Source organism: Alosa sapidissima, chromosome 4 (assembly GCF_018492685.1).
Source record: "Alosa sapidissima isolate fAloSap1 chromosome 4, fAloSap1.pri, whole genome shotgun sequence".
NCBI lineage: Eukaryota > Metazoa > Chordata > Actinopteri > Clupeiformes > Clupeidae > Alosa > Alosa sapidissima.
In genome coordinates, this window is record NC_055960.1 from 664,958 (window position 1) to 678,204 (window position 13,247).

The following is a 13,247-nucleotide window of genomic DNA, read 5'->3' on the forward strand; positions in this document are numbered from 1 at the left end:
AGAACAACTTTATTTTGCACCAGGATTCACCACCGCGGCAGCTGCTTACTGTGATAGGTGCATTACCTGTCTTAAACATAACACCGCACCCACAGTGAGAACCCAAGGAGGGCATCACCCACCACCATTAGACCCGTTTGAATATATTATAATGGATTTTATTCAATTGATCAATTAACAAAATGCAAAAGTTATGAATATTGCCTTGTAATTGTAGATATGTTTTCAAAATGGCCAGAATGTTAATGGAATGTTGAAAGATAAATTGACTAAAACAATGGGATGGAATTGGTTGACTGCTCTACCTTTGGCTCTCCTCTACCTCAGAGGCTGTGCATCAAGATCAAAAGGTTTAAGCCCATTTGAGATTTTGACTGCCCGTCCCATGCCAATTCCAGGTTTACCTAATCCTAACCTAATGTAGTTGGTACTTTGTCTGGTTACATGCGAGAACTGATTGCTGCTTAAAGTGCCGCGAAGGGACTTCTATCTTTTGTTTCTTAACAGGTGCAGTTGACTTTGCCTCAAAGTTTTCTGGATACTTTCTGGATACATACCCAGTGGAACCAGGCTCTTGGGTGCTTGTTTAGGACTTTCGAAGAAAACGCTGGAATGAAGAACGGTGGCGCGTATCAAGTTCTGTTGTCTACACCCACCGCAGTGAGAATTGCGGAAAGAGACTCTTGGATTCATCTGTCACACTGCAGAGTGGTGAAAGAACCGGAACATTATCTCAACGGATTGTGACTTTATGCTTGAGGTTGACCAGTGGAGGTTTTGGCAAACTTCGCCAGTAGGCCTTTGGATATATGTTCCATCGGGGATAAGGGAAGTGTTGCAAGATCCTGCTGTTTTAACCTGCATTACAACTAGAAAGTATTGGACTGCAAATGAAGTCAGTATACACTAATCAGTATACACTAATGAATCAGTATACACTAATCAGTATACACTAAACTAGCACTGTTTTATTTCCAGTTTAGCTTGATATTTAATCATCGCTGGACAGTGACCTGGGGAGGGCCTAAAAAACCCAAGCCAGCTTTGCTGTTGAAGATAGAATAGAGCTTTTGTTGTTTTGTAACTGGGAGTAGAGTGGGGCTAGTGGGTAACGCTTTAGAATAACATGTGCTTATTATGTATTAACAGTGCATAATAAGCAGTTAACAATTCATTACTAACAGTTAGTTAACTGTTGTTATCCTTTAATAACATTAACTAACAGTTAACATGCAGCTTTTTAAGTTACTTACAAGCATATTTGTTAACAGTTAACATGCAGCTTGTAAGTGTTAACAAGCAGCTTGTTAATGCTGTATAAGACAAAGAGGTGGATAACTAATACGCTTATAAGACCTTTCTTACCTATTTGTAGTACATTTTGCAGCCCCCCAATCTAAAGCGAGGACCATGTAGCCTATTCTACAAGCCCAACCTTCTATCTCTATATATCTACTGCATCTATCTAGTTTGTTTAAGCTGTGAGAAATGCACCTTCAAAATTGCTGCAACGAGCAGGAATTGAACCCCGGTCTCCTGTGGCAAAGAGTGAAGTGCTACTGACTGAGCCACGTTCCTGTCTTTGAATGTAATGATCATCTTGATTCTATATTCTGTTAATGTTCTATATCATACCAGTTATGCCTTTTACAAATATGTTTCTGAAAAAAATGGCGTTTAATTTCCATAATCTTTGTTCAGTGTCAGTTTGTCAGCAGTCTAAAGATATTATCAGAGGGGGTTAATCAAGGATCTTTGATATTATGCCAGCTTTGTTTATAGTTTGGTTACATAGCAACCGAGAGTTAAAGACGACAAGTGGGTGCGTTCAATGTCGCAAACATAGGCGAATGTTCGCGATCGATTTGAAACCTTTGCCTTGAACAGAGGCGAACATTTGTGGTCTGTTGCTGCATCAATGTCAATGGGAGACTTGTGGAATTTTACCAAAAATTGGTCATTATGTCTCTCTGGATTTGTTGAGGGTTTTTGGGGAACATTTGTAAACAAAATAACTTAATATCAGACCATGCTACTGTCAGTTACTGTCCAGTTGCTAGCGAGTTAGCTAGCCGCCTATCTAAGGTAACATTTTAAATGGAGAAGTGTAATTTCTTTAAAATGACAACTAGATGAATAACATTACTGACATTAGTTAAAGTGGATAGTTTATACTCAAGTGAACTTGCAACAGTATATTAAGTTTAAGCAAAGCTCCTCAACTGCTAGTCACTTGTCAGCGCATAGCTGTGAACAAAATGAACAATTTCATCAATACTGTTACAGCAAAGTAGCCTAGTTTAGCTCAGTTAGTAGCAAATCACTCTATGACTCAGGAGACCAGGGTTTAATTCCTGCTCACTGCAGCAATTTTGAAGGTGCATTTCGCACAGCTAAACCAAGCTAGACAGATAGATGCAGTAGAGATAGAAGGTTGGGCTTGTGGAGCTATAGGCTACATGGTCCTCGCTTTAGATTGGGGGGCTGCAAAATTTACTACAAATAAATAAGAAAGGTCTTATAAGCGTATTAGTTATCCACCTCTTTGTCTTATACAACATTAACAAGCATTAACAAGCTGCTTGTTAACACTTACAAGCTGCATGTTAGCTGTTAACAAATATGCTTGTAAGTCACTTAAAAGGCTGCTTATTAACACTTACAAGCGGCATGTTAACCGTTAGTTAATGTTATTAAAGGATAGCAACAGTTAACTAACTGTTAATACCTAATAAGCACATGTTATTCTAAAGCGTTACCGGCTAGTGTTGCTATTCTGTGTGTTCTTACTGATTATGCCCACTTCTCCAGAGGAGGAGATCTGTGGTTCTAATAAAGCCTGTGAAGTGGCTTTCCAAGTTAGAACAACTGTAGCAGGGACGAATGAGACCTGCTGGGTGTGCCAAGAAAAGTCTTTTCAAATGCGTGTTTTTCCCTACAGGACTTCTGATGATTCTGCATGCTGTGCATCTCGACTATGTACTAGTAAAGATTGCCTTAACATAGTAGGTGTGACAGGGATAGAACAATGTATAGGTGGTTTGTCCTTGAATATTATGTTAACATGAATGGATTCTGTTTGTATAAATAAAACTGGACTTTGCTCTCTCCATGTCATGATTTTCTAATAAAGGTCATGTGCGACCCCCTTTGTCACGAGTTAAGGGTATTCTGCCTGAGGCAGTAATATTAGGAATATCCCGACAGGAACTAGACTATGGCAAGAGAATGCTGAAAGATGTATATGTATTGTATTGAGCAATTATCTACTTACTTGGAGTAGCCACATGACTTGCGTATGGCGCATGGATCACATGCTATGTCCAAGAAGTGTATATGTATTATTGTATTTCTGCATGTATGAGGATTTTTGGAAAAGACCATTGTACTCCGGTATTGTGAATAAACCTGCAGTGGTTCCTCACACCTAAGTGTTGCCTGGATATTTTTGACCACACACGTCCTCCATGCAAAACATTTGACCATGGTTATCCGTCAGGGTTTTTTGAGTTAATAAACTCTATAAATAACCATTAATTTGTCATTTTATGCCTGCTCCCTGTTGTTTCCTATGGAGTTGTCCGAGCTGATGTCCGAGTCCCGTTGAGGCTGGACTGTCATTGGCTCATCAGCGTTCTAAGGGTGGCGCTTAGCGACAGGTCAATTGCATTAATTAACATTGAAAGTAAAGTTGGTCTATATCCATTTCAAAACTTGGCCAAGCCAGACATAACATAATTGAGTGTTTGACTTGACTTAAAGTTAAATTGATAAGGCTCCAACTTTCAGGACATTTGGTTTTTGCACTAGACATATTAATTCATTCTCTTTACAATGTGGACTTTTCCCATTACTGATGTGGGGGAGAGAGACTAGGCATGAATCACAGCCACATGCTATGCTACTCCCATTTATTTCTGTGTGCTAAGCTCTAAGCCAGAGCACAATGCTCTCCTGATCTTTTACGGCAATGTTCATTTTGCCATTAGATTCAGTGAACCAGCACTGAAGTTGTACCTCGGTAATCAAAAGAAGAACTGGTGACAAACCATGTAACCTAACTTTCAGTTTGTACATTTTGCAGCCACTAAGGTGTTATTCTGGTACCATACCTACCTCCTGGTAGCGGGCAATGCCTCCATTGACAGCAGCATCAATTACTCCATTAAGACACATACTGAGAAGATTGATATTGCCAGGCAACCGTTTGTGCTGGTACTGGCTAATTAGTGTGCGTAATTCATGATTTTTATTCTCTAACACAGAGATGGCATTCTCCAGTGGGCTGACCTCTACCTGGAACAGAAGCACATAACAGACAGAAAGTTGTATGTGAGCCAGTCCACAGATAATATATGGTTATGGTATTTGGCAGATGCTTTTGTCCAAAGCGACTTACTCTATATGAGCACTACACTTGTTATAAATAATAGTTTGAAATAAAAAGCCTATGTCTCGACACATGAACTCGAGCATTGAGAACATTGTTCGTGTACACAGCGTTTACTAAAAGAAAGGTTCAAAATAGTGCCCCTACTCCCATTCACGAAAGTCTGACTCTGGGTACATTCACAAAAACATCCTAGGATGCATTTTTGTGAGAGTTACGCTTGAATAAGCAATAACAACATATTAATACAATTTTGTATAGCCTACTATTTTATTGCCATTGCTTGTGTGTGAAGCCAATGAAACTCTTTCGGACCAAGCTAGCTAGCTAACGTTAGCACAGTAAACGGAAAGTGAATGGGAACTGCAAGTTATGTTCGATAGCTACAGTGTAGGTAGCAGCTAAGGACTTTGGTTAAACTTGTATATTGTTGCAAACTAACCTGAAATAACACGTTCAGCAACTTTGTGGTATTCTACAAGTCCTAGCAAAACTATGAGGTTGTCAACTGTCTCTGGGAGTCTGTCTCAATTGGTGTACTTTCGTGAGTCTAGAAACTAGAGAGAAAGTTCTTATTTCAACTTAAGGCTATTTTAGAATCTTTCTTACTTTCCCATTAACATGCTATGCCAGTAAACTTTTAAGTAAATGTAAATGTAAAAAAACGTTTGCAATATCAAGCCCATTAGCCAGATCGGTGCAACATAGGCTACATGAAAAATAACACAAGAAATGTAAAGTCAAATATAATATTCACAGTTAAATAATTCAACAGAATGAAAAGCTATGGTGAATTAAATTTAACATACAGTTAAACATTAATCAGTTTCTTTTCAACAAGTGCAAACATTTGCTAGCAACCAAGTGCAGTCCATACGCATTCCACATGATGTGACGCAGAAGGAAAAAAGTTGTTGGTTTAAAGTGAGTCCACTTTTACCGAAATCTCAAGTCCAACAAACTCCACTCGCATTGACAAAGGCAAAAATGTGCCATTCATCCATATCTTGAATTTCCCCTTGGGGATCAATAAAGTATCTATCTACCTATCTATCTATCAGTTACCACAGGCCATCACAGAAAACGGCATCATGCCAAAAGCGGCAGAAATCTGGCTAACCTCCAGCAACTTAAACGGTCCTCATCTACAGAAACTTCCTTCTCCATGGCCTTGTGGAACTGCCAATCCGTAGTCAACAAAACGGATTATCTTAAAATTGTGTGCTGGTAACCAGCAACAAGTATTATGTATTATTCTCTTTCCTGCTCAAACAAAAGGTGTGTGTGCCATAGTTCTGCATTAAGAATATTTTGATAATGTGTTTAGCCTACTTTACAGAAAAATGTAAATAACCTACAGTCATACAGTTAATGGGATACTGTGCAGAGTTGGGAATTATAGTAAGCCAAGTTGGTGTGAATACACACTGGGGAAATTCTCTCTCGTTGTTGAGTATCCTGATGGTATGCTACTCACAGTGTGTACAGACGTAGGCTACAGTTGCATTATGCGCCTGAGCTGCATGATAGATTACCTGTCTACATGACAGCTCTATAGCCTATAGTGGGGATATTGCAACCTGCGTGTCTTTTTTATGACAACATGAAAATAGACACTTTAGCCTACATTAGCTTCCACAGTTCATGCAGTTGTCCATCTTGTACATAACATAATTTCAGCATTTAATTCACACATTCAATTAAATCTTAGGAAATGTAATAGTATTCAAGGTTGCGAATTGTGTAGAAGGGATAATATTGGTCTATTTCAGGGATAAAGCCGCTCAGATCTTTCCTTAAACTTCATCTATGTCAAGACTAAGCTAATATAAACATACAGGTGCCCTCTAGTGGCTGATAGGAAACTTTTGAAGACACAGAAATTGAGATCAGGGTAAAACGTTGTAGCAGATTAAACCAGAGGTGCTGATGACACAGCAATGGGGAGTAAGAAGTCACGTGACATATTCGTCTAACACAAGTTTAAAACTGTATTCAACTCTAAAAAGTTGCCCCAATAGTCCTTTTAATATCTAGAGCAATTGCCCCAATAGTACTTGTAATATCAACATCAATAACAATACCAAACAGCTGCAAGTGGGGATGACGGGCCCGAGCTCCTACGGTTCTGCAACCCATGATATTTCGCAATCCAATAATGCACTCACACGTGCTGTGTTTTTCTTGGAAAGTTTTATACATTGGAAGCATTTACTGCTAGTGAATTACATTGATGGTATTCACTAGGTGGCGCTCTAACACAAATATGGTAGAATAATCAATTAGCCATTCGAGATATACTACACAATAATATCTCTATTCAGCTATTCTATAATGGATAGAATCATTAAAGAAATTGTGCTACCAAGGTAGCATAGCATATCATAGGCATTATGATACCATGGTAGAAGTTTTGCTACCATCTCACTTTTGATTAAGTTAGAATTTTGCAGTCACAATAAACAGTGTGTCTGAGACATTGCATTTTTCTGTCTTCTGTCTTCTGTTTTGAACTGCACAGCTCAACTAAACCCCTCTTCTACTGCACTTTTTACCCCCCCCATTAATGCACAAATAGGCTGACACCAGACATAATTTCACTGCATTTCTTACTTCCAGTAACTATATGCATGTGACAATAAACTTCCTTGTATCCTTGTATCCTTGTAACCCTGCACTCGCCTGGACTCGAACCTAGATAGATAGATAGATAGATAGATAGATACTTTATTGATCCCCAGGGGAAATTCAAGGAACCTGCAAACTGCAACAGGGGGCAGCCGTGGCCTACTGGCTAGCGCTTCACTGGAGGGTTGCCGCTTCGAACCCCGACCAGTAGGAACGGCTGAAGTGCCCTTGAGCAAGGCACCTAACCCCTCACTGCTCCCCAAGCGCCACTGTAGCAGGCAGCTCACTGCGTCAGAATTATTGTGTGCTTCACCTCACTGTGTGTTCACTGTGTGCTGAGTGTGTTTCACTAATTCACGGATTGGGATAAATGCAGAGACCTCACGGGATCAAAAGAGTATACTATAACACCAATTTGGCTAAAAGCCCAGGCTGCTAATTCTCTCACCAGCATGACTCTTAAGGCGGCAGGAGGGAGGTTTACACAACGTACATACTGCACAGCTACGTACCAGCTGGATACCATTATACTTATCCCCCTAAATCACACTCCCAATCTGGGTCATGGCACCAATGTAACATGCGTTGTGTTTTTTGTTATGTTGAAAAGCTCAAATAACTTTCAAGTAGCTTCAGCTTCTTTAAGATATTTAAAACAAAATTGGCAAGGCTTTACTTACAAGATCTCTCGTTTCCACCTCAAACCAGCGAGAAATGCCTGGCAGGGGATGGGTTAGGGTCAGTGTCGTCCTCTCAATCCAAAGGCTCTAAGAACACATGGAACCAGTTAGTGTGTGGCTATGATTGCAGAAACAGAGATTAACTATCACATTTAAATACAGAGCACAGCTTGCAACTCCATTTCCAAAAAAGTTGGATAAAGTGAATAAAAGCAGAATGTGATAAACCCATATTTAGGTTAACCCATAAAATGACATAGACAACCTATAAAACTTAATATGAGCTCATTTTGAATTTGAAAAGTTGGGGCAGGGGCAAAAAAAAGTTGTGCAATGCTACTATGCTTGTGTAAACACAAGGAGTAACATTTCACAACGAATAAAGCTAACTACAACAATGATTGAGTATAAAAAGATGAGTCAGAAGTAAAGATACAGCGATCAATAAGAAATTGAAAAGAATTTGGAAATTCCATAACCTATAGTACATAATATCATTAAAATTCAGAGAATCCAGACAAATCTTTGGAGACAAGGGAAAGGGCTGAAAAAAGCAATATTGGCTGTGAACTTTGGGGCCTCAGATGGTACAAGACCTGTTCATGTAAAGAAAATCACATTGTATGGGCTCAGGAAAGCTTCCGATTCTCTATAAACAAAGGTTGATGCTCCATCCACAAATGCCAGTTAAAACTGTAAGGCTAGGATATTTGCAGTGAAACAGCCAAATGGCCAACCCCATCTCAAACAAAGGACATTCTTCACTACACAGGGTACCAGGCTCAACTAATTATCATACAGTGAAAACTCTGTATGAGTAACTGGTTTGATGGTCACTTCTAAAATCTCTGTAAATGTATGTTGTGAATATAACACCTTTATGTTTGGTCTTGAATTAATACTTGTAATGTGGGCAACAGTCTGATCATGGTTTAATTATAATCTAATGTATGTGCATAGTTGTAGACCAAGAACTACACTGTAGTCTGTAGGTGTGAGTCACCTTTTCACCAGCTATCCAATGATCTACTGGCAAGTTGGGAGGGTCTTGCATATTCAGATATGTTTCAAGATAAAGCAGGGTTGCCTTTTGTCACTCACTTTTGTCAAGTCACTCTATGATGCAGGAGACCGAGGTTCGATTCCTGCTCGCTGCAGCAATTTTGAAGGTGCATTTCTCACAGCTAAACCAAGCTAGATAGATAGATACAGTAGATATATAGAGATAGAACGTTGGGCTTGTGGAACAATAGGCTACATGGTCCTCGCTTTAGATTGGGGGGCTGCAAAATTTACTACAAATAGGTAAGAAAGGTCTTATAAGCGTATTAGTTATCCACCTCTTTGTCTTATACACCATTAAAGGCTGCTTGTTAACACTTACAAGCTGCACATTAACTGTTAACAAATATGCTTGTAAGTAACTTAAAAGGCTGCTTATTAACACTTACAAGCTGCATGTTAACAGTTAGTTAATGTTATAAAGGATAACTGTTAGTAATGAATTGTTAACTGCTTATTATGCACTGTTAATACCTAATAAGCACATGTTATTCTAAAGCGTTACCTTACTTTCTAACTACTAACAGATTTCAGCTGGTTCCTTGCATTTCCTAGCCTTGACGTGCTGCTTTTTCTTATCATGTTCAAAACTTTTTCCTCTCTCCTTCCACTTTATTACTTTATCTATTGACTTATGTGATGTTTGGATTATTTTAATATGTGTGGATTTCCTCAGTTAATACTAATATCTGCTGAAAATTACTTGTGAATAGTCAAGTCAAGTCAATTTTATTTGTATAGCGCATTTAACATGCACAGAGTGCAACCCAAAGCTCTCTACACAAAAGACATGGACACATAAGACAAAAGATGCCGGACAGAGTGGCGTAGTCACCAGCATACCTGTGACAAAGACATAAACAAACAAATTTACAAAATAACAAATGATACACAAGACAAAAGATGCCGTACAGAGCGACGTAATTGCCAGCATACCCATGACACCAAGACAGACAACAAACAAAATGAACAAATAAAATAAATAAATAAAAAGAAAAGTCCATGTTTACATATACAAATTGGTTGCATCTAACCAGCTGATGTGATGTCCAAGGGCATTGATGATGATGATAATAAGCTTTGTCTTTAGACCTATAACAGACCAACCCGGAGGATGTAACATTACTGGCAGTCTGGAGAGCACTGGAAGCACAGAACAGTTGTGGGCGATCCTGCAGATCAGCAGCTCGGTGGACTTTGACAGTGACAGTTTGTTGTTTCGTATGATCGCAGTCATCAGAGATTCTTCGACATTAGCTTCTACTAAATCCAGACTCCAGGGCAGGCAATTAGCATGGCAGCTCTCAGGTCAACAGCAATTCAGTGGTCACGGCAGCGGCAGATCTCACGCAGAGTAGGTCCACAGCTGTCCTGAGAAATCTTTCCAACCAGATTACTAGACAGTGAAGTGTAGCGCCATTCACGGATGGATGTCAGAGGCCCAGAGCAAAAACTAGCCATGGCAAGCTCTTCAGCCCAATGGACTAAACTTTAACTTTCAACGTCACGGCATCAACCAACTTGTAAGCAGAAAAAAGGACTACAAATAACACAAAAACTATCGAAAATATTGTAAATAAAGAGTGCATTTAACTAGACAAATAAATACAAAAAATAAAAGAACATTACATAAAATTACGAACATTACATAAAAACAAACAAAAACATGATGTCAGATGAAGCGACGTGTCTCGCCTGTGTACCTGTTATCTAGCAACCAAATAACCTCATTGGAAATATACACTTACTGAAAAATACTTCACGTTCAATACTTATTTTCCCCGCTGCACTTCACAACATCAACATCAAAACTGACACCTTCACTCTTGCACCTACGAAGGTTGCAAGAAACTTAGGTGTCATGATTGATGATCAGTTAACCTTCTCTGACCATATTGCCACCGTCGCCCCGATCGTGCCGCTTTGCACTATTCAAGATAAGGACAATCAGACCGTACCTAACCCAACACGCCACTCAGCTCCTTGTACAGACCATGTTATCTCACGCCTTGACTAAGGCAACTCCCTTCTCACAGGCCTTCCAAATTGTGCAGTAAAACAGCTACAGATGACCCAGAACGCTGTAGTCTTGTTGACTTGACTTGACCCTCCTGTTGTGTTCGTTTTATGTTTACTAGTTTTGTGTTCCCAGTAAAAAATGACCGTTGCATTATAACTTGTTATAAATCCATAGTAACACACATATTATCATCTAATCTTGTGATAGACCTTTGTATCAACTTGTGTTCTATTGGATATAATCAGTTTTGAACTTCCATTTGCTATTTATGGCCTGCAGGCCTCACTGACCTGAGCTCATGCAAGTCAGAAAGGGGAAGATTCTATTCGGGAAAGGTTCCAGTGGGGGCTGGCATAGAAGCAAAGAGGGGGAGTGAGGGTGTGTTTGTGTGTGTTTTTTATTGTACAGAAGCACATATGCAGTCCATCTGATCAATAAGTATGTGCCTGGACTTAATTTTATATACTGACCATTTTCTCATTCATTCATTCCTAATGGCTGGTCATTTTTGACCGGAAATACACATGGGTGTTCTAAAGTTGAACAAAACACTCAAATTGTAATAAAAATGATCAACATTTGTTTTTGTGTGTTCAGATGCCCTGTGTTAACAAAGTCAAGGAGCCTCATGGTAGTCAGAATAAGTTAACAATATTTTTGAGAGAAAAGAATTGTCAATCGGTCACATTTGACCGCGAACACAACAGGAGGGTTAAGCCCTTTGCTGCTCCAAGGTGCATAGGCCATTGACAAAGGTCCTCCATCTCACTCGGTTGCTGGCGGTTCTTTCTAGATCTCTTTTCCTTATTCCTTGGGGGTTTCACTTCAGGGCTTGTCGTGTGATGTTTGTAGCAGGTTTTCTCAGTTTGTGCCCAATCCAACTCCACTTTCTTAGAACTTGCAATTCAATGGGATGTTCCTGGCTTGTTCTTTTCCACAGGTCCCCCATTTCTCTCCATCAGATGTTCATTATTCTACTGAGGCAGGTGTTAATGAATGTTTGCAGCTTGTTTATTGTTTGTTTAGTTGTTCTCCATACTGCAATACCTGCTTCACGTTAGAGTTGAAGATGTGTAGTTTGGTGTTGATTGAGATGTTTATTGAGCTCCAGGTCTTACTCTGCATGTTAAACACCACCCTTGCCTTATTGATCAAGCTTTTTTTTATGTCAGCCTCTGTCCCTCCATTGGTGTCCACAACACTGCCTAAGTATTTGAATGCCTCCACGTCCCTGAGGGCATTGTTGTGCATGTGGATGGGGTGTTTCTGGATTTGGAGTGGATCTTCATGTCCTGTTGTATTGGGTGTCAGACCAAGTTTTGAGTTTGGAGTATTTCTTTTCTTGCATCTGTTTGTGTGTGTGTGAAAGGATAGCTATGTTGTTTGCAAAATCAAAGGTAATCTAGCTGCCCCCACAATGTTCATTCCCAGATAGCAAGGTGACATTAATATGATGTGGATTTTCCATCCAAATCATCATTTTGGTTGAGATTGAAATCTCAATGGTAAATAGACATTGAATCAACATTACAATCCTGACAAAAACCCGACAGTGCATGAGCATAGAGAGAGAGACATCGAAACAACATTGGTTTATAGTTTATATTGCCATAACCGATAGAGCATCGGTACATAGTTCACTAAAAGATATTGAAAAGTCAATTTGACGTGGATTTTTAGTTGACCGCGCGACGACCTTTGAACTGTCCGGCGGGAGATCATTTTGAGCAACAGTTCAGTCAGACCAACCGTGTTCAGCTCTCTGTCAAGTTCACCGCTCCACCTTAATGGTAAGCAAGCATTTATTTATCTAACGATAATGTTTCATTGTGAAATTGTACTAAATCTACATTAAATTCGGGCATGTTTACAGTCTATGTACATCGTAGCCTACTGTCTAACTTACAAACTCATTCATGCTTGAGTCAACTTAGGCTAGCTATCGTTGCTGTTGTCAAATTAATGTTTTACGTTACGTTATGGCAGTTCATTATAATGTTATGTTAACGTTAACGTTACTCGGCAGTCTGATTTATAATTAGGCCTTCCTTAATGTTAGTTGTCAGTCAATTAGAGTTTATTATATTTATATGATATACATAAAATGTTTGTTGAGTTTACTGTCAAAATGATAGGCTGAAGATGATGTGCTGCTGGCTAACGTGAAGGTTTTAGCTTCTAACTGTTACCAGCTAACGTTAACATTTATGTAACTCCCCGTGATCATGTATGGTTTTGTGAGTTTAATAGATTAACTTTAGCAATACTGATATAAGTTAACTTTAAGTCATATCGGACTATCATTAACCGTTCATTGGGCAGCAAAATTGTTTGGACGAACAGTGGCATGGTTCAATGAGCTCACCCAGCTAACGTTAATGCTTGCAAAACTGAATTAACGTTAGCTGCTATTCTATTCTCAAACACCATCTTCAGCCTAGCATTTTGACAGTAAACTCAACTCAAT

At 39.3% G+C, this 13,247-nt stretch overlaps 1 protein-coding gene across 1 annotated transcript in view; it reads right to left on the bottom strand.

Moving 5' to 3' along the window:
• Positions 1 to 13,247, bottom strand: part of dock3 (dedicator of cytokinesis 3) — a 576,384-nt gene that overhangs the window by 128,864 nt on the left and 434,273 nt on the right. The window contains exons 45-46 of the mRNA XM_042088883.1: positions 7,699 to 7,785; positions 4,117 to 4,296 (exon numbers count right to left, since the gene is read on the bottom strand). Coding sequence (XP_041944817.1) covers positions 4,117 to 4,296; positions 7,699 to 7,785 — 267 coding nt within the window. The remainder of the gene's footprint in view (positions 1 to 4,116; positions 4,297 to 7,698; positions 7,786 to 13,247) is intronic.